The sequence below is a fragment of the Loxodonta africana genome, chromosome 24, assembly GCF_030014295.1.
Source record: "Loxodonta africana isolate mLoxAfr1 chromosome 24, mLoxAfr1.hap2, whole genome shotgun sequence".
Classification (NCBI taxonomy): Eukaryota; Metazoa; Chordata; class Mammalia; order Proboscidea; family Elephantidae; genus Loxodonta; species Loxodonta africana.
In genome coordinates, this window is record NC_087365.1 from 10,157,329 (window position 1) to 10,176,289 (window position 18,961).

The 18,961-nt window shown below is 46.6% G+C and overlaps 1 protein-coding gene across 1 annotated transcript in view; it reads left to right on the forward strand.

The window, feature by feature from the left end:
* OVOL2 (ovo like zinc finger 2) overlaps window positions 1-4,131 on the forward strand; it is a 50,638-nt gene extending 46,507 nt beyond the window's left edge. The window contains exon 4 of the mRNA XM_003411410.3: window positions 3,453-4,131. Coding sequence (XP_003411458.1) covers window positions 3,453-3,763 — 311 coding nt within the window. The 3' untranslated portion in view covers window positions 3,764-4,131. The remainder of the gene's footprint in view (window positions 1-3,452) is intronic.
* The last annotated feature ends 14,830 nt before the right edge of the window (window positions 4,132-18,961 follow it).

Here is an 18,961-nt window from a genome sequence, read left to right on the forward strand (position 1 = left end):
GAAAATATCTGTTGATAAGTTTGCCTCCATTAAAGCCAGGAGAGTAAAATTATAATAAATTCTGTGTCGGTATAAGTAAAAAATACGAATTTTAATATACCTGCTATTCAATTTTTCAACTACTCTAATATTTAAGGGTAGGGGAGGGGAATACCAATTAAAAAATACATAAAACCTTGTACATAAACCAAAACTCAAAACCCAACCCGTTGCCGTCAAATCGATTCTGACTCATGGCAACCCTATAGGACAGAGTAGAACTGCCCGATAGGGTTTCCAAGGAGTGGTTGGTGGGTTCGAACTGCCAACGATTTGGTTAGCAGCTGAGCTCTTAACCACTGCACCACCAGGGCCCCTAGGGGCACACATTTTTCCTTTTGCATCAAGCACCGATCTTGCATGACATGGCACTGTTGGATCCTGTCTTTATTTAAAATTTTTATCTTTTGTTCATCACGGATTTTTTTTGCATTAATTTTCTTTTTAAAATATTGTATTAAAATGTTATTTATCTTGATTGCTGAGTTTGTGGTGCTCCCTAAAATTTCGTGCCTGAGGCACGTGCCCACCCTGATACCAGCCTAGGAATGCTAAAAAGAAAAAGAGAGGAGTTCATGATCCCACTGCCCGAATAAAAATCACTGTTAATAGTAAAATATTATTAATACCAGTACGTGGTTTGAGATTGCAAATAGTACAGCAAGGGATGCAATGGAAAGCACCCTGCACCCACACACACGCCAGGCCTTCTCTCCAAGGCTTCTTGTTTATGCTTGCAGAAAAACATCCCTGCACGTACTGACGTAGACGGGCAGTGGTTCAGAATACCCGTTCTCCTGCTTGGCTGCACGTTAGATTCTCCAGGGGGGCTTTTAAAAATCCCACTGCTCAGGCCTCACCCAGGGCGATTATATCTGTGTGTGTGTGTGTGTGTGTGTGTGTGTGTGTGTGTGTGTGTGTATGTGCGTGTATGTAAATATATATTTAAATACATTGGAAACCTTGGTGGTGTAGTGGTTAAGAGCTACAGCTGCTAACCAAAAGGTAGGCAGTTTGAATCCACCAGGTGCTCCTCAGAAACCCTGTGGAGCAGTTCTGCTCTGTGCTATAGGGTTGGTATGTGTTGGAATCGACTCAACGGCAGTGGGTTTTATATATAATATGTAAATATATATATATATATATTTAGGAGCCCTGGTGGCACAGTGGTTAAGAGCTCAGGCTGCTAACCAAAAGGTTGGCAGTTCAAATCCACCAGCCACTCCTTGGAAACCCTGTGGGGCAGCTCTGCTCTGTCCTATATGGGCAGTATGAGTCGGAACTGACTCAATGGCAGCTAACAACAACAATATTCAAGTTTTATATATATATGCATATGTATATATGTATGAACTTAAATATGTAATTCACAAGAACCTGTTGACAGTGGGACTGGGGAATGGGAGGTGGGTGGGCTGAAAAGGGATACATTTTCTTTTTCACCTTAAACTATTTCTCCTCTTTCGTTTTATACCCTGGGGGTATATTACTTTTAGATTTAAACAACTAAATTTTTTTAATGTAAAAATTAAAATGCATCTTCTTAGTCCCAGCCCCAGACCTAGAGTCCAGGGCTTTTGGGGTTCCTCAGGGCTGCGGTCTTCCGTCCTCTCGTTCTGAGGCAGCCTGTGGTTCCTCCCGGTGTTCCCTCCCGGCTCCAGGTTCCTCTCACAGCATTCATTGTCTCTGGGGTTGCTGTGCTTCCGCGGCACCGTGGCCTCCTTTAGAGCCTAAGTTAGACCTTGCTGTGATTGTTAACTTTGCCCATCTCCCCGCAGTGCTGGGTACAGCAGGCTACGCACAACAGATGCTCGGTAAGCTGTGCTGATCTGCTGTAGCTACCATCTTCTTAGACTGTCCTGTGAGATTCAGGCTTAGCACGTTTCCTTCTGCCATGGACTCCAGCCTTCTGCTTGATTGTGAGACTTTGGTCAGGTGCCAGCTGGAACGATGGCCTTGGACAGTGGAAGGCACTGAGTTGGGTGTGGACTGTGGCCTCTGCTCTGCCACTAGCTCACCTGACCCCAGGTGAGCCCAGAACCAGAATCTTACAACCCTAGTTGGTGCCTCCCTAAAGCCAGTTCAAACATTAGAATATCTAGGGATGTTTATTAAAAATATAGATTCCTGATCCGCACCCCAGGCCCAGTGAGTCTCAGGAGGAATGAGTCAAAATATTAATAAGCTATCCAGGTGATTCCGAGGCTCCAGCAAATATGTAAAACACTGTTCAAGTTCATTGAAATAATCAATGCCACCTCCCATAGTCTGCAATTAAATGGCTTTGTTTGACCTTCTGACCTCATGAAGCTGCGACATTCCGGTGATGGAAGTAAGAAGAGCTGAGTTCCCTGCTGTATACTGTGCATGTGACTGTCCATGTGACTGTCCATCCAGACGGAAGCCTCACTAAGATTAAACCAGCTGACAGTTGACTCCAACTCATGGCGATCCTATGTGTGTCAGATTAGAACTGTGCTCTATGGGGTTTTCAATGGCTGATTTTTTGGAAGTAGATCTGGGTGGACTCGAACCTCTAACCTTTCAGTTAGCAGCCGAGCAGATTAACTATTTGCACCATTAGTGGAGGGACTTCTCCACTAGAATTAGCCATAGTCTAAAGCCAGCACAAGATCTAGTTTGGAGGTGTTTTCATAGCTGTGGCACATGCTGCCAGTGCCCCATCCATGCCCTCACCCTTACCATCTCCAGGCACACCTGTCTAAGTTGAGCTGCCCACTCCTGCAGCTCTCCCTAAGGGGCTTCCTGCCCGAGCCCACCCTGTCTGTGTAAGGACAGAAGTCCTGGGGAGGGACTTCATGCTGCCCAGGAGCAGCCCCAAACAATGACTGAGGGAGCTGGCGGACGAATACCCAGTGACTGAGGGGGAGGTAACTCGGAGGTGCATGTTCTACACTGTCTCCCAAGGTTCCCTGGCAGGACTGAGCTCCAGTTACCCACACCAGTAACTAACTTGATAAAACCAAGTTGTCTGTGTTGGCTCCCTTGCCTTCCTCATTCCCTTACGGGTACGTAGGGGATCACCAAATAAACCACTTGTCCTGGAATCTTCATGTTATGGTCTGTTCCCAGGAAAATACAAACTAAAATAAAAACCAAGTTTACTTTGGTCACTATAAAATTAAAACACTAAGGCATAAAAATGAGAGGGATAAAAATCCTCCTCCCAAATCCAGGCAGCCTTTTTTTTGGCTATATTCATCATAATGTTTGTTATATTTGCTCGTGTGCATGTTATATTCCTTTGTAGACAATTTTGTTTCTTGCTTTAATCATTTTCCTCACATTGTCATGGATCCCAGGCCGTGATGACCGTTAGTGGCTTCCTAGTTGGAGGCTCTCTCTGGCTTGGCTGTGACCCACCAGTGACATGTCTGCCCTCACCCTTGCAGGCATCCGCCCCTACAAATGTGACGTTTGCAACAAAGCCTTCACCCAGCGCTGCTCCCTCGAGTCCCACCTGAAGAAGATCCACGGGGTGCAGCAGCAGTACGCGTACAAGCAACGCCGGGACAAGCTCTACGTCTGCGAGGACTGTGGCTACACGGGCCCCACCCAGGAGGACCTGTACCTGCACGTGAACAGTGCCCACCCAGGCAGCACGCTTCTCAAAAAGACGTCCAAAAAACTGGCGGCGATTTTGCAGAACAAGCTGACGTCCACGCTGCAGAGGGATGCCAGCCTGAATGAGAAGGAGAAGTGAGGAGGAGGAAGGGGACGGAGAGACGCCAACGCTGCCAAGTTTACATGGGGTTTTGGTTTTGTGGGTCCCCCACCCCACTGCCTCTTTTTAATTGTAATTGTTCAGTGTACCTCTCTGTCCTTTGGGGACCTCATGGGGGACCTGTCCTGAGGTTGTCAGTTTTAATAGCGACGTCAGGCTCTGTAGCATGTGTCCTGGTGAGGACAGCTGCATTGAAGGACGTTTGTTTTCCACACTCCGACAGCCATGATCACCATGCAGGCTTTTTTTTTTTTAAAGGACTTTTACACATGGAAGCAGAGATGTCCTTACAGAGTCCTTCATTTTACGGTGCCTTAAAATAAAAGTACTTCCACTTGAAATGCTACTCAAGCAAAGAACATGAATTTTATTATTCTCAGTTTACAGAAATTGTTTTAATAAATGAAATGTTCTTGTGAAACTTTTTTTTAACAAACAGGAGAGCGGTGACCTATAGCTCTCTGTTGAGGGCTGCTGGTGTGACGTTTGACTTCCCGGTTATTTTGGGGTTTGATTATTTTGTATTAATGAGGTGGCTTTGAAAAGGTGTATTTTGAGTGTTGGGTAGAACAAGAAAAAAATAGCAGAGGAAGACTGATAGACGCAGGCCGCCGGGCAGAGAGGCCTTGGGTCAGCATGACGGCTTTGTCCAATAAAGGTGGGTAAATCATCAACTCTCTGGTACCTTTTTATGGCCATGGAGTCCCTGCAGGATGCCTTGGCTTGCTGAGGCCTTGCTGGCTGAAAGCACTTCTTGTTCCTCCAGCTGTGCACTGGGTAAGCTGTGCACTGGGTAAGCCATGCAGCAGACACCAGAGCGGAGGAATAGGAGGAATACTCATTCGTATACAAAGGACCCCTGCTGGAGGGACAGTGGTGTCAGGGGTTCCCTTCACGGGGTGTGGCGGCCAAGTGTGGCAACCTTTGGCCACCTGGATCTCCTCACCTTAGAAGCCTGTCCTCAGAGATATGAGGGGTTGACAGTAAAGCCTGATTTGAGACCAAGATTGGGCAAAGGGCAGGGTTGGTGATTTCCACAGCACTTCCCTGACCACAGGGGCAGTAGGACAGGCCCAGAACCCTCAGGAAAGCACCATGGTCAGGAGAGGCACTTACCTCAGTTCACGCAGGAGCTTTCTGAGCCAGGTACACGTGCTAATCCTCTCCACCAGCTGTCCTTCGCTACCTGCCCCTTGTTCCCTAGGGCCAAGTGCTGGGTTCATTTTTGCCCTGGAAGATCATGGAATTCCTGCCTGGGGGCTAGCCCCCTCCTTGGTCTAGGGAAATGTTCCAATGATGAGGCCGTTTTCCTATTTCCTTCTCCTTTTCTTTTCTGTCCTTCCTTCTCCTCCCTCCCCCCAGCCCCCTTCCTCTGCACAGTCTCTCTCTTCCTTTCCTACACCAAGGGCCAGGCATTGTGCTGAATATGGACTGTATGTGTGTGATAAAATATATATAACAAAACATTTGCCATTTCGACCCCAATCTGGACATTTTAAGTGGCATATCCTGAAACTCGAGTTAACATTTCTGTTTTCTGAATCAGCAGTTTTCTTCTGGAAGAAAGGAAGGAAACATACGTTTCTTTCTCGCACCGCAGTGTGCAGGCACCAGGGCAGGCACCCCTTGCCGGCAGATATTCTCTGGAGAAGTCTCCAGAGCGCTTCTGGGGTCAGTATCACAGTTCCCATGGGCAGATGAAGCAACCCCAGAGCATAGGCTGATTGTCGGACGAAGTGGCCAGGAATCCCGAAGTCTGCTCCAAGCCCCTCTTTTTTTCTCTCCCCACCCTTCCTTCAGAAAGGAGAGAACTGGCTGTCAGGGTGGCCCTGGACTGTGCTAGAAGCAGGGTGAGACTGGGGCAGGCTCTGTAGGGCCTTCCCACGGGGTGGGGGTGAGGGGCTGCTCTGAGGAGAAGGCTCTGGTAAGGCCGAGGTGCACAGAATCCGAATGGCCACGCTGGGGATCAGCAGCGGCAGGGGTGGGACAGGGGCCTCAGCTGCATGGTGGGGGAGTGGTTCTGGCAGCGGACAGCCAGCACCTCACTTGACCCCCGCTTTGCTGGCAAAGCACACGGTGTTGTCTCTCCTAGCAATTCATAGAGGACACAGAGACTAAAAGGTAGCTGACTTGCTTTCTTTTAGGTCATCTGGGTAATTCAGACAACAAAAGTGAGCATTGTTTGGCCCAGGGAATTATGAACCAGCTGATACTCTCTTTAGAGTCAGACTTTGTGACAGAATTCTGGGTTGCAAGTGACAGGAACCCAGCTGAAAACAACTTGAGCAGAAAAGGGAATGTATTAGCTGAAAAGTCTAGGATTGAACCAGCTTCAGGTATGGCCAGACCTGGATGCTTAAATAACATCATCAATGTCTCTCAAGTTTCTCTTTGCTTTTTAGTTCAGCACCCCCCCCACCCCCACCCCGTGGATTCTATGGCAGGCTCAGGTGGAATCAGGATGGCCACCCACAGCTTAGGAGTTATATCACACTGTGTAGCAACACTCCCAGTCTCTGATTGGTCTGATTTGGGTCCTGGGCCCACCCCTGAGCCAATCACAGTGCTCTGGGACAGATGGTGATATTACCCTGGCTATATTTGATATAGTATAGCCTATGTCTGAGCCACTTGGGGGAGTGGGGGTAAAGGCAACAGGACAGATAGATACAGCCCTGGCCTGGGATTGGGGGAAGGTGGCTCCCCAGCAGAAAATCAGGGCACCATGACCACAAGAGGAAATGGAGGCTGGGCAGGTATATTAGTTAAGCTAAGGTATAGCTGCTGTAACAGAAGATTCCCAACACACTCTGTGGTTTAGAGAAGAGAGAGAGTTGTTTCTCGGGTAGCAGTTCAGGGACCTAGATTTCTTTCCTTTTGTTGCTCTGCTGTGTCCCAGGGCATTGTAAACATGCATGGTTGAAGCTGGGTCTCAGTGGGTTTCAGCCAATACAGAAGCAGTTCCTGATGTGAGGATTCAAGTTCAAGTAGACTGCTGAGGAGGTGATTCCAGGAAGCTTCTACAGGGGATGGGGAGCTGTGACAGGAAAGGGAAGACAACCGCTAAAGGGAATATGGCCAAGGAAGTTTCCTGCTGTGGGCAATTGGAATTTAATCTACTGGAGACCTCTGGGATACTGAATAGAATGTGGAGAGACATAGGAAATTATTTGTCTACTGACTCCCCACCTGCCATTGGTTGAGGGCTACTGGGACTGGGGCCATCAATTTCTGGGCCCTTCCAGCTTGCCCGGAGCCCTGGCCAAGCATGCTTGCTGTGCAGGAAAAAACCTTCAGGCAGAGTTACAGGGACAGCCCTAGCAGCCTTCAGCACAGAGAGTGAACACTGGGGAACCTGGATGGGGCAATACCACATCTGCTACAAGTGTGGAAGGGCCAAACCCTCTACCTGAAGCTGCTGGCCTGAACGTGACTCAAACTTCCTTCACTCACATTCCAGGTGAGGATCTAGCCACATTAACTGGAAGGCTGGAAAAGGTAGCTTTCTCACCACACACTTTTGTAGGGAAGAATGGGAGAATGGATTATGGTGAATGTCTTAGTTGACCAGTGCTGCTGTAACAGAAATACCACAAGTGGGTGGCTTTAGAGTTTTATTTTCTTACAGTTACGGAGACTAGAAGTCCAAATTCAGACCATCAGCAGAGCTATGCTCTCTCTGTGTCAGCTCTAGGGGAAGATGTTCGCTGTCTCTTTCAACTTCTGCAGTCCTTCACATTTCTTGGCCTTCCTCACTTGTAGAAGAGTCCTCACATGGATCCTTCCCCTGTATGTGTCTCTATGACTATTCTGCTCTGTTTATAAAACACCACTCAGAAGGATTAGATTTAGGACCCATCCTACTCCAGTATGACCTTATTAACGTAGCAAAAGAAAACCCCTAATTCCAAACATCACATTTACAGGTACGGGATTAGGACTTCCACATAATAATTCAGTCTATAACAGTGGATAATCCCCAGTCTCTGCCATGGCAGGCAAAGCCAACTGACGTCCACTCTAGCCTTTTAGTCTCCTTTTTGCTCCCAATCCTGTTTGCCAGTCCTACTCTCAGCCAACTGTCAGGAAATCCAGCTAAAATGTTCAGGATTGTGATTTGGGACATTGGGTCTCTGGCTGGGAGCCTTGGAACCTTACATCTGCAGGTGATGGGGAGGGACTATTGTCAATATTTTATATTCCTTATTTAAACCCTGTACTAACCGGCACTAAGTCCACCCACATCGTATCTTTACTTGTAGTTGGTGTCAGGTCAATACAGTGGAAATGCTGATACCTGTGCTGGTCAGAAGTGCTGACCTGGTAGTTGAGTATAGAGAAAAGGTTTGTTTCATTGATGTCTCAGGTTGGGTTCCTAGAAGCAGAGCTGAAACACAGCTTCTGGGGTAAGTGATCTATTCTGGGGTGTGGGGAGAAGGGTTTTCGGGAGAAACCAGTGAGGAGGGAAAAGGAAGAAACTAGGCAAACATGTGGGGTCATCTGGAGTCCAGCCTCAATCTGATCCCACAGGGAGCTCTGGAACATGAATGGCCCCATAGAGTTGTCCCACCTTGAGGTCAGGGGGTGAGTCATTGGCTGTGAGCAGCCACTGGGGGTAAGACAGAAAGACATAACCTCCTGGGCATTTTTAGCTACAGTGACTGTTTAGCATTCAATGCTCTCAGCAGCTGGGGAATGGTTCACTTGCCACCGATAGTGTTTAATACTGTAAAATGGTACTATTAGCAAGAGAGCCTGTCCAACTTCAGAGGGTACAATGTGAATCAAGATCAGCTAAGGTTGATCCTTATGAGGTGGAGGTCTCCCCCCCGCCCCAATTCTGACACCAGCTTTCCCCCATGGCAGTCCCTACTTCTCTTCCGGGTTTGATAATCCACACGGCCACAGAGAACTCACAGACCACACTTACGTTTAAGTGGTTTATTAAGGAAGCAACAGGCTACAACTTGGGATGGGGATCAGGAAGCATGTATGCGAAATCCAGAGGACTCCCCCGAAGCGGAGAGCACATCCCTCCTTCAGTGCAGAACAGCTCTCTCAGCTCCTCCCGGCTGTGCAAACGAGCAGGCCCTTTGCTCTGCTCCACAGGCCCCCTCTCCTTTCTCTGCTCTGCAGGCCCCCTCTCCCCCACGCAGGCCCCCTCTCCCCCACGCAGGCCCCCTCTCCCCACGCAGGCCCCCTCTCCCCACGCAGGCCCCCTCTCCCCCACGCAGGCCCCCTCTCCCCCACGCAGGCCCCCTCTCCCCACGCAGGCCCCCTCTCCCCACGCAGGCCCCCTCTCCCCCACGCAGGCCCCCTCTCCCCACGCAGGCCCCCTCTCCCCCACGCAGGCTCCCTCTCCACCCCCTCAGAATAGGTTCCTCTTGCCCCCTCAGGACAGGCATACTTTTGACCGTGCACACCCTCTCCGAGCTGCATGGGCCTCTCTGCCATTGACCACTTCACTGCTAACTAACTCAACTTACAGCCAGTGTAGCAGTTTCGTTAGCTCTCCTCGCTGCATACCAGCAGCCAGTTTCTGCAGTTAGCACCAACTCTGTCACAGGACCCCTTCCAGGCCTCTCACTGTCGTCAGTGTTACAGCCCTCAACCTGTGTTACAGCTCTTTTAGGACATCATTGCCTCCTTTTTCTCGGCTTCATCTCTCTCCTTTCTTTCTTCTGCTTCTGTCTTCCTTCTCTTTCTGCCAACCTCTGTGGGGTTGGTTGCATGTATAAGCAAACCCCCAGTCAATTTCAAGGCATGGCCCTCCCACCAGGGTCATGAACTGACCAATCCCTTCTCAGTAGGCCACAGACAGTTCATTTGCCTATTAATCTATAGTAACTTCATTAGCATAAATATATCCACCAGTCCTTGCAAGGTGCACAAAATAGACCGATCCCAGGACAAGCTGCATCCCAGGGCCAGACAAAAGGTAACAAAACTAAGTTGTTTACAGCTTACCCAGGAAATGTCAATCAACCTGGATAAAAGTAACAAGCCCTCTGAGGTAGAAAACTAGGGCAAATGTAACTCCTCAGGGTTTAGGGGGAAAATTTCTCGAGCTGTTTTTCCAAAGAATCAAGGCAAAAGGCCACACAAAGGCACTCATTTCACCAAACAAACAATTGACAACAGCTTATCAAGTCTGAGGTCTCCAAAAGGGAGAGGGAGGGAGAAATCATAGACACAAACTACTGGGGGTGATAAAGACTGACCCTCCGGCCACTTCTCCCTAGAAAACTTACATTTTAATAAGGGACCTGCTTTTGGAGCCAACATAGTGAATCACTCGTTGTAAATTATATGGTTATTTTCAGAAGAAATAAGAAGGAAAGAAACACATATGTAGAGAGAAGATTTCCTTCCAGACCTGTCCTTCATCTGCTAAGTCTCTTCTCTGCCATAATAGCTAGCCACTATGATCAGTTTCTTGTGTCACCTTCCCAAACGTGCACATATGTAAGCATGTTGCTGTAATGCTGAGCGTGTTTCAGCAGAGCTACCAGACTAAGACGGACTAGGAAGAAGAAAGGCCTGGCGATCTAGTTCCAAAAATCAGCCAATAAGACCCTATGGATCAAAACGGTCTGATCCCACTGTGCACAGGGTTGCGGTGAGTCGAGGGCTGGCTAGATGGCAGCCAACAGCAACAAATCAGCAAATACGTCTTCTTATCCGCCCCCTCCGCGTCCCACCCTGTTTTTAAAAAATTAGCAGGTAGCATTGTTTGACACTTTGCACTTTTCTTTTAATAGTACATCTTGGAGCTCTTTCCATAACAGTACATAAAAAGTGTTCGCATTCTTCTGGTATTCCATTATTTGGATGTATAATTTAGATAATTAGTCTTACGTTGACGGACATCTATGTTGTTTCCAATGTTTTGCTACTGCGAAGAAAGCAACAATGATAACTTTGTAATATGTCATTTCCAATATGTACAAACATATTTGTGGGATGAATTCCCAGAAATGCAGTTGGTCGTTGTTTGGTGGATATGGTTCAGTTAGCCTGCACAGGAGTGGTCCCGGGTTGCAGTCCCACCAGCAGTGGAGGGTGCCCGTGTCCATTCCACCTGCCAACAGTGTGTTGCCATGGCTTGGGGTCTTGGGCCAATCTGGTAGGGGTAGTTTTATTTTACATTTCTCTTATTATGCATACAAAAAAAAAAAATGAATGCCTTGGTATATGATTGAATGCCTTGTTAAGAATTGAAGACCGTGTTATATAATTAAGAGCCATTTCTAGCTCCTTGTCTGTGAACTGCCTGTTGGCCTGCTTTTCTTCTGAATTGTTGGTCTTTTGCTCTGCCCAAATTCTAGGAGGATTTTTTTCCTAATGTATCAGGAAGGTTAGTCCTTTGTGATGTGAATTGCTAAATTTTCCCCCAGCTTGTTATTTATTTCTTGATTTTGCTTATGCTGAGTTTTTTTTTTTTTTTTGGTCCAAGCGGATGTTTTCTATTTTTATGTAGTTTGAATTGATCTGTCTTTTTCTTTTGTGGCTGCTGGAGACTGAATCGTAGTTAGAAAGCCTTCCCCATTCCAAGGTTATATCAGAATTCTGCATTGCTTTTTTCTAGGGCTTTAATGGTTTCAATTTATCACGTATACATCTCTGATCTGCTTGGCCTATTTCCTGGTGTATAGTGGGAGGTATGGATCCAACTTTATCATTTTCCAGATGGCTGAGAAGAGATATTTTTTAACAGGGAACTGATCCAAAGCACACCAGAGAACACTTTCCTCAGGAAAAGGTTGCAAGCCTCAGCAGAAGGTGTCGAGGATTATAGCAAGAAGCTGCTTCTTTAATTAGCAGAGATTCATTTGTTCAACAAATACATATCAAGTACCCACCAAGTGCCAAGTACTTCTCTGAATACGATAAAAGAAAAAAAAATAGACAAAGCCTCTGCCCTCAAGGACCTCACAGTCTCCTGAGAGGAGACAGACAATAAATAAACACGTAATTATAGACTATGTGGGAACCCTGGTGGCACAGTGGTTAGGAGCTCGGCTGCTAACCAAAAGGTCGGAGTTCGAATCCACCAGTTGCTCCTTGGAAACCCTACGGGCAGCTCTACTCTGTCCTATAGGTCCGCTATGAGTCAGAATTGCCTCGACAGCAACAGGTTTAACGGGCTTATAGACTGTGTGAGATGATATATTAAATAAGATATTCAGTGACTAAAAAAAAAAAAAAAAAAATTTTTTATGGCTGAGGAGCAAATTATGCCAAAGCATGTATGTTCTGTGGGTCAGAAGTTTGGAGAGTGCCCAGCACAGGGGGCAGGGGAGGCTTTGTTCAGCCCCATGATGATGAAGATGATGATGACGATTCCTGGGGCCTCAGCTGGGAGCCTAGGAGGCTGGGGTTGGGCATCACGTGAAGCCCATCCACTCATGCCTCGGCTGGTACCTGCTGGCTGCTGGCTGCTGGCTGCTGGCTGCTGGCTGCTGGCTGCTGGCTGCTGGCTGCTGGCTGCTGGCTCGGCCCTGATTCCTCCCCACAGTGGCCTCTCCTGGTCTGTCTCTCTGGGCCAGCTTGGGCTTCCTCCAACAGGGTGGGCTCCGAGGGGAAGGGCCTGAGTGAGTCAGGCGCAGGCTGTGTCGCCTGGTAGGGGCTAGTCACTGCCACATCCTGTTCGAAGTGAGTTACTGAGACTGGGCCACAGTCAAGAGAGGGGAGAAAGACTCCCTTCTGACTGGAGCAGTGGTTCTGGAACAGCGTGTGGGACCGTAAATATTGCCAGGGTGATTTTTAGAAAACAGTTCTGCCACATAAGGCCGGGGGGCTGGAATGAGGTGGTGCTCATGTTGGTGGAGACAGCTGTCATTTTACAGGGGGGTCAGGGAAGTGTGACCTGAGCAAGGTGAGGGAAGTGTCCAGGCAGGGCAATGGCGAAGGCAAAGGCAGCAAGGGGGCGTGTGTCTGACTTATCTGAAGGGCAGGACCACCAGTGGAGCTTCAGCGGAGTTAAGAGCACAATGGGAGACTGTAACCAAAGCTCCAGGGGAGAGGCCGGGGAGCAGGTCCCACTGCAGCTTCCTGTAAAGGCTTCAATTCAGCTTTGCTCCTGAGTGAGCTGAGAAACCATCAAGGGTTCTGTAAAGAAGGGTGGCACGCTCTCTCTTACATCTTAATGGGCTCACTCTGGCTGCTGTTGGAATATACTTTAGGTGGGTGGCGAGGGTGGGAGCAGGAAGAACAGTTAGGAGGCCATTGCAATAACACTGGCAGGACATGATGGTGTTTGGACAGGATGACGGTGTAGGAGGTGGTGAGAAGTGGTTGTGTTTTTAAAGATAGAGCTAAGTGGGTTAGCTAATGGACTGGACGTGGGTTATGGGCAGACCATAGTGCCTCATTTGTCTGGGACAGTTCCAGTTTATATAATACATTAAATGGTCATCCTGGTTATGAGACAAAGAGTCAAGAACGACTTCAAAATTGTTGGTCTGAGCAGTAACTGGGAGAACCGAGGGGCCATTTACTGAGGTGGGAGTGGCTGGGAGAGGAGCAAGGTGGGGAGGGATGTGGGAATCAGGTCCTCAGGTTTAGATTTTGGATCCCATCACACTGCTCATAAGACACCTAAGTCACAGCACAGGGACATGCTGAGTGCAGTTGGCGTTCAAGGGCGAGGTCTAAGCTGGAGATGGGAATTTGAGGGTTATGGGACATGGCAGGAAACCCTGGTGGTGTACTAGTTAAGTGTTACAGCTGCTAACCAAAAGATCAGCAGTTCAAATCCACCAGGTGCTCCTTGAAAACCCTATGGGGCAGTTCTACTCTGTCCTATAGGGTCGCTATGAGTTAGAATCGACTCGACGGCAGTGGGTTTAGTTTTTTGCGGGGGAGGGGGACATGGCAAATTTTTGAAGCCATGAAGGTGGATGAAATCATATTTCAGGGATGAGAAGCACCCCAGGCCCTCCAGTATAGAAGGTGGGGAGTCAGGAAGGAGAGTCCATGGACAGTCAGAAGAAGCTGCCACTGTAGGGAAGGAGGCGAAGTCTTGGAAGGCACTGGGCCAGGGTTTGTGCTTAATAACAGGGTGGGCACCTGCCCACTATGCTATTGTCTCTTTATTATTATTATTTTTAAATTTGTATTGTGCTTTAAGTGAAAGTTTACAAATCAAGTCAGTCTCTCATACAAAAATTTATATGCACTTTGCTATATACTCCTAGTTGCTCTCCCACTAATGAGACAGCATACTCCTTCCCTCCACTTTCTGTGTTCGTGTCCATTTGGCCAGCTTCTGACCCCAGCTGCTCTCTCATCTCTCCTCCAGACAGGAACTGCCCACATAGTCTCATGTGTCTACTCGATCCAAGAAGTTCACTCTTCACCAGTATCATTTTCTATCCCATAGTCCAGTCCAATCCCTGTCTGAAGAGTTGGCTTTGGGAATGGTTCCTGTCTTGGGCTAACAGAAGGTCTGGAGACCATGACCTCCGGGGTCCCTCTAGTCTCAGTCAGACCATAAGTGTGGTCTTTTTACAAGAATATGGGGTCTGCATCCCATTGCTCTCCTGCTCCCTCAGGGGTTCTCTGCTGGTTCCCTGTCAGGGCAGTTGTCAGTTGTAGCCAGGCGCTATCTAGTTCTTCTGGTCTCAGGCTGATGTAGTCTCTCGTTTATGTGGCCCTTTCTGTCTCTTGGGCTCATAATTACCCTGTGTCTTGGTGTTCTTCATTCTCCTTTGCTCCAGGTGGGTTGAGACCAGTTGATGCATCTTAGATGGCCATTTGCTAGTGTTTAAGACCCCAGATGCCACTCTCCAAAGTGGGATGCAGAATGTTTTCTTAAAAGATTTTATTATGCCAATTGACTTAGATGTCCCCTGAAACCATGGTCCCCAAACCCCCACCCCTATGGCTTATTATTTTGAATGAAAGTCTTTCTTAAACATGTGTACTTCCTCATCTTAAACAGAGGACAGTGATTGGTATGGACTGAATTGTGTCCCTGCAAAATGTGTATCCCTGTCTGCTTTGACTTTACATTCTAGTGGGAGACAGCAGACAATAACTAGGATAAATCAGTAAAATATAGAGTATGTAGAGGGTACTAACAGCTATAGAGAGGTCATCGAATAGAGAGGGGTGCACAAGGAAGGCCAGGGCAAGGATGCTGCCACGTAAACAATATTGTGTGGTTGTCCACCATTTTGTGACCTGATGTGATTTTCCTATATGTTGTAAATCCTACCTCTATATTAATGAGGCAGCATTAGAAGCAGTTATGCTAATGAGGCAGAACTCAATCTACAGGATTAGATTGTATGTTGAGTCAATCTCTTTTGAGACATAAAAGAGAGAATCAAGCAGAGAGGAGAAGGCCCTCATACCATCAAGAAACAAGAGCCGGGAGAATAGCGAGTCCTTCGAACTTGGGTTCCCTGCACTGAGAAGCTCCTGTAGTGGGGAAGATTGATGACAAGGACCTTCCCCCAGAACTGACAGAGAGAGAAAGCCATCCCCTGGAGCTGGTACCCTGAATTCGGATTTCTAGCCTCCTAGACTGTGAGAGAATAAATTTCTCTTTGCTGAAGCCATCCACTTGTGGTATTTGTTATAGCAGCACTAGATAACTAAGAGAGTGATCATGATTTGATCTTTGAAAGTGACTTAGCTGTCAATATAAATACCCCCTACTGTTAGACATCTGTAGGGATAGTTTGTGGGCCTGTTTATTCTGCATAGGGCAGCCCCACTTGCTCAACTCTGAACCCCTCTCTTTGCAGTGTGAGTTTCTGCCTCTGCTTGCCGGTTTTTTCCTTATCATCCTTGTGTTTTCCTGTCATGGCCTCTATCCCTTTTAGTCTATGGCTCTCCAGTCTACAGTTGCTTGATAACTGGCTTATCCAGCACCTTAGAATGGTGAGTGAGTGAAGAGCTGTCCTGTAACCTATTGTACGCAAAGATTCACGCAAGTATTTTGGCTGCTTTGAAGGCCTTTTTTCTTTTTGTTTTCCCTGGATAATTGCTTTCTGGAAAGTGAATTTTGTTATATCTCTAACGTATATGCTTAGGAACGGGATTGCTGGATCATAAGGCATTTCTATTTCTAGCTTTTTGAGGAAGCACCATACCATTTTCCAAAGTGGTTGTACCATTTTACAATCCCACCAGAAGTGGATAAGGGTTCCAATCTCCACATATCCTCGCTAGCATTTGTTATTTTCTGGGGGGTTTTGTTTGTTCGTATTTATCAGTGCCATCAGAGTGAGGTGGTGTTTCATTGTGATTTTGATTTGCATCTCTGTAATGCGCTTCAGGAAACCCTGGTGGCAAAGTGGTTAAGTGCTACAGCTGCTAATCAAAAGGTCAGCAGTTCAAATCCACCAGGCACTACTTGGGAACTCAATGGGACAGTTCTACTGTGTCCTATAGGGTCACTATGAGTTGGAATCAACTCGAAAGCAACAGGTTAATGGGCTTCAATATGAATTACACCTCAATATAAAGAAAACAAAAATCCTTACAACTGGACAAATAAGCAATATCAAGATAAATGGGGAAGAGATTTAAGTTGTTAAGGATTTCATTTTACTTGGATCCACAATCAATGCCCATGGAAGCAACAGTCAAGAAATTAAAAGACTCATTGCATTGGGCAAATCTGCTGTAAAGAACCTCTTTAAAGTGTTGAAAAGCAAAGAGTTGAAGACTAAGGTGCACCTGACCTGAGCCATGGTGTTTTCAATAGTGTCCTATGCATGTGAAAGCTGGACGATGAATAAGGAAGACTGAAGAATTGATGCCTTTGAATTGTGGTATTGGAGAAAAACATTGAATTTACCATGGACTGCCAGAAGAACAAACAAATCTGTCTTGGAAGAAGTACAACCAGAATGCTCCCTAGAAGCAAGGATGGTGAGACTACATCTTACATACTTAGGACATGTCAGGAGGTATCACTCCCTGAAGAAGGACATCATGTTTGATAAAGTGGAGGGTCAGTGAAAAAGAGTAAGACCCTCCATGAGATGGACTGACACAGTGGCTGCAACAATGAGCTCAAGCATAACAACAATTGTGAGGATGGTGCAGGACTGGGCAGTGTTTCGTTCTGTTGTACACAGGGTTGCTATGAATCAGAACCGACTTCATGGCACCTAACAACAACAGCAACAATGGCTAATGATCATGAGCATCTTTCTATGTGTTTGTTGGCTGTCTGAATGTCCTCTTTGGTGAAGTGTCTATTCGTGTCCTTTGCCCATTTTTAATTGAATTATTTGTCTTTTTGTTGTTGAGTTCTTGAAGTTTTCTATGTATTTTAGAAATTAGACCTTTACTTGATATATCATTGCCTAGAAAACGAATTTGGGATAAGCAGAGTGGTGCTATGAAATTTACTGTTGCTGAATTAATTCAGCACTTACTACCACCAATTGCCATCAAGTCGATCCTAACTCATGGCAACCTCATGTGTCAGAGTAGAACTGTGTTCCAGTAAAACTGTTGATTTTTTAGAAGTAGATCACCAGGCCTTTATTCCGAGGTGCCTCTGGGTGGACTCCAACCTCCAACCTTTCAGTTAGCAGCTGAGTGCGTTAGCTGTTTGCACCACTCTGGAACTACCAGCATTTATTAGGTGCTCCTTCTGCATCAAACACTGTGTTAGACCCAGCTGGGGCTGCAGAGATTGAGAGATTTCTTCATTCATACAACAGGTATTAGTTGCGGGCCTGAAGACAGACAAAAATCCCTGCTTGCTTTGACTTTACATTCTAGTGGGAGAAGGCAGACAATAACTAGGATAAATCAGTAAAATACTGAGTATGTAGGGGATGCTAACAGCTATGGAGAAGTCATTGAATAGAGCGGGGAAACAGGGAGGGCCAGGGCAAGAACGCTGCACATAAACAGGGTGATCTTGGAGATGAGGGAGTCTATGCCCTCCACTCAGAATTCAGAAGCAGCATCGAGAGCAGGTGACATCTGCATGTCATGCCACATCTAGGCTTTCCATCCACCAAGAATAACTCCCTCATCCCTTTCTGTGGCCTGCAGAGCCATGGTAGTCTGTCCCCTAGCTGTCTCTTGAGCCCATTGCTCACCTGTCTACCCTTTGCTTGCTCAGCTCCAACCACAGTGACCTTTCTTTCAAACACACTCCTACATGGAGAGCGGCTCAGTTGTCCCAACATTCCAGCTGAGCTCAGCCTTCCCTGCCAAGACCCCCGTAAGTAAGCCATCTTGGATATTACAGCCTAGTGAAAGTAGTCTACAGCCTAGTGTCTGCAGCCCCAGTGAAAGTCTGTGTGGAGCAGAAGTACTACCTAGCTGAGTCCATAGAACCTTGAGAGATAATAACATGGTTGGTGTTTTAAGTCACCGAGTTCTGGGGGGTTTTCAGACGGTAGTAGGTGACTGGAACATCTTCGCTGACCACCCCAGCTCCAGTTGCAGCCCCTCTAACTCTGTTTTCTTTTCCTTCACAGCACTTACACTTTCTGACATTTACACCTTTTTGTTTACTGCCATCTCCCCCACTAGAGTGTGATCTCCGTGAGATGGGGAATTGTTTTACTCACTGCTTTATTCCTAAAGTTTAGAACAGTGTCTACCACAAAATAGGTGCTCAATATTTTTTTCCCCGTACAAAAAAACAAACAAAAAAATACTTTATTTTGACTGCATAAAATTTAGAAGTGTTTAAACAGCAAAGAATATTATAAACGACAAAACAAGAAACAAGTGCTTGCCAAATGTCAACTCCCTAAGATTCATCTATAAATTTAGGGATAAACGAATAAAGATAAGTTCAGCTGGGGGTGTCTTTGATTTTTTGACTTCTTTGTTGTTGTTTTTTTAACCAGTCAATATTTATTGAGGTAAGTGTGAGGTTACTTGTACAGATTAAAAAAAATACTTCATAGCATATAGAAATTGTCTTTCATGTTTCGAATGTCTCCACCCGGTCATGGAAAACTTAATATATGGTTTAGGTAGTAACGAACTGATTAATTAAGTTAAAATGCAATACTTAAACACCTAATTCTAGAGAGTCTCATGAAATGGAAATGTATATTCTTAGGAATTATATTAAAACAATCCATGTCCTGGCAACACTAGGAATTGTACTTATGTAGAGCTTCAATAAGAGCCAGCCACTGAAAGCCTTATGAATAGCACCGGAACACTGCCTGATATAGT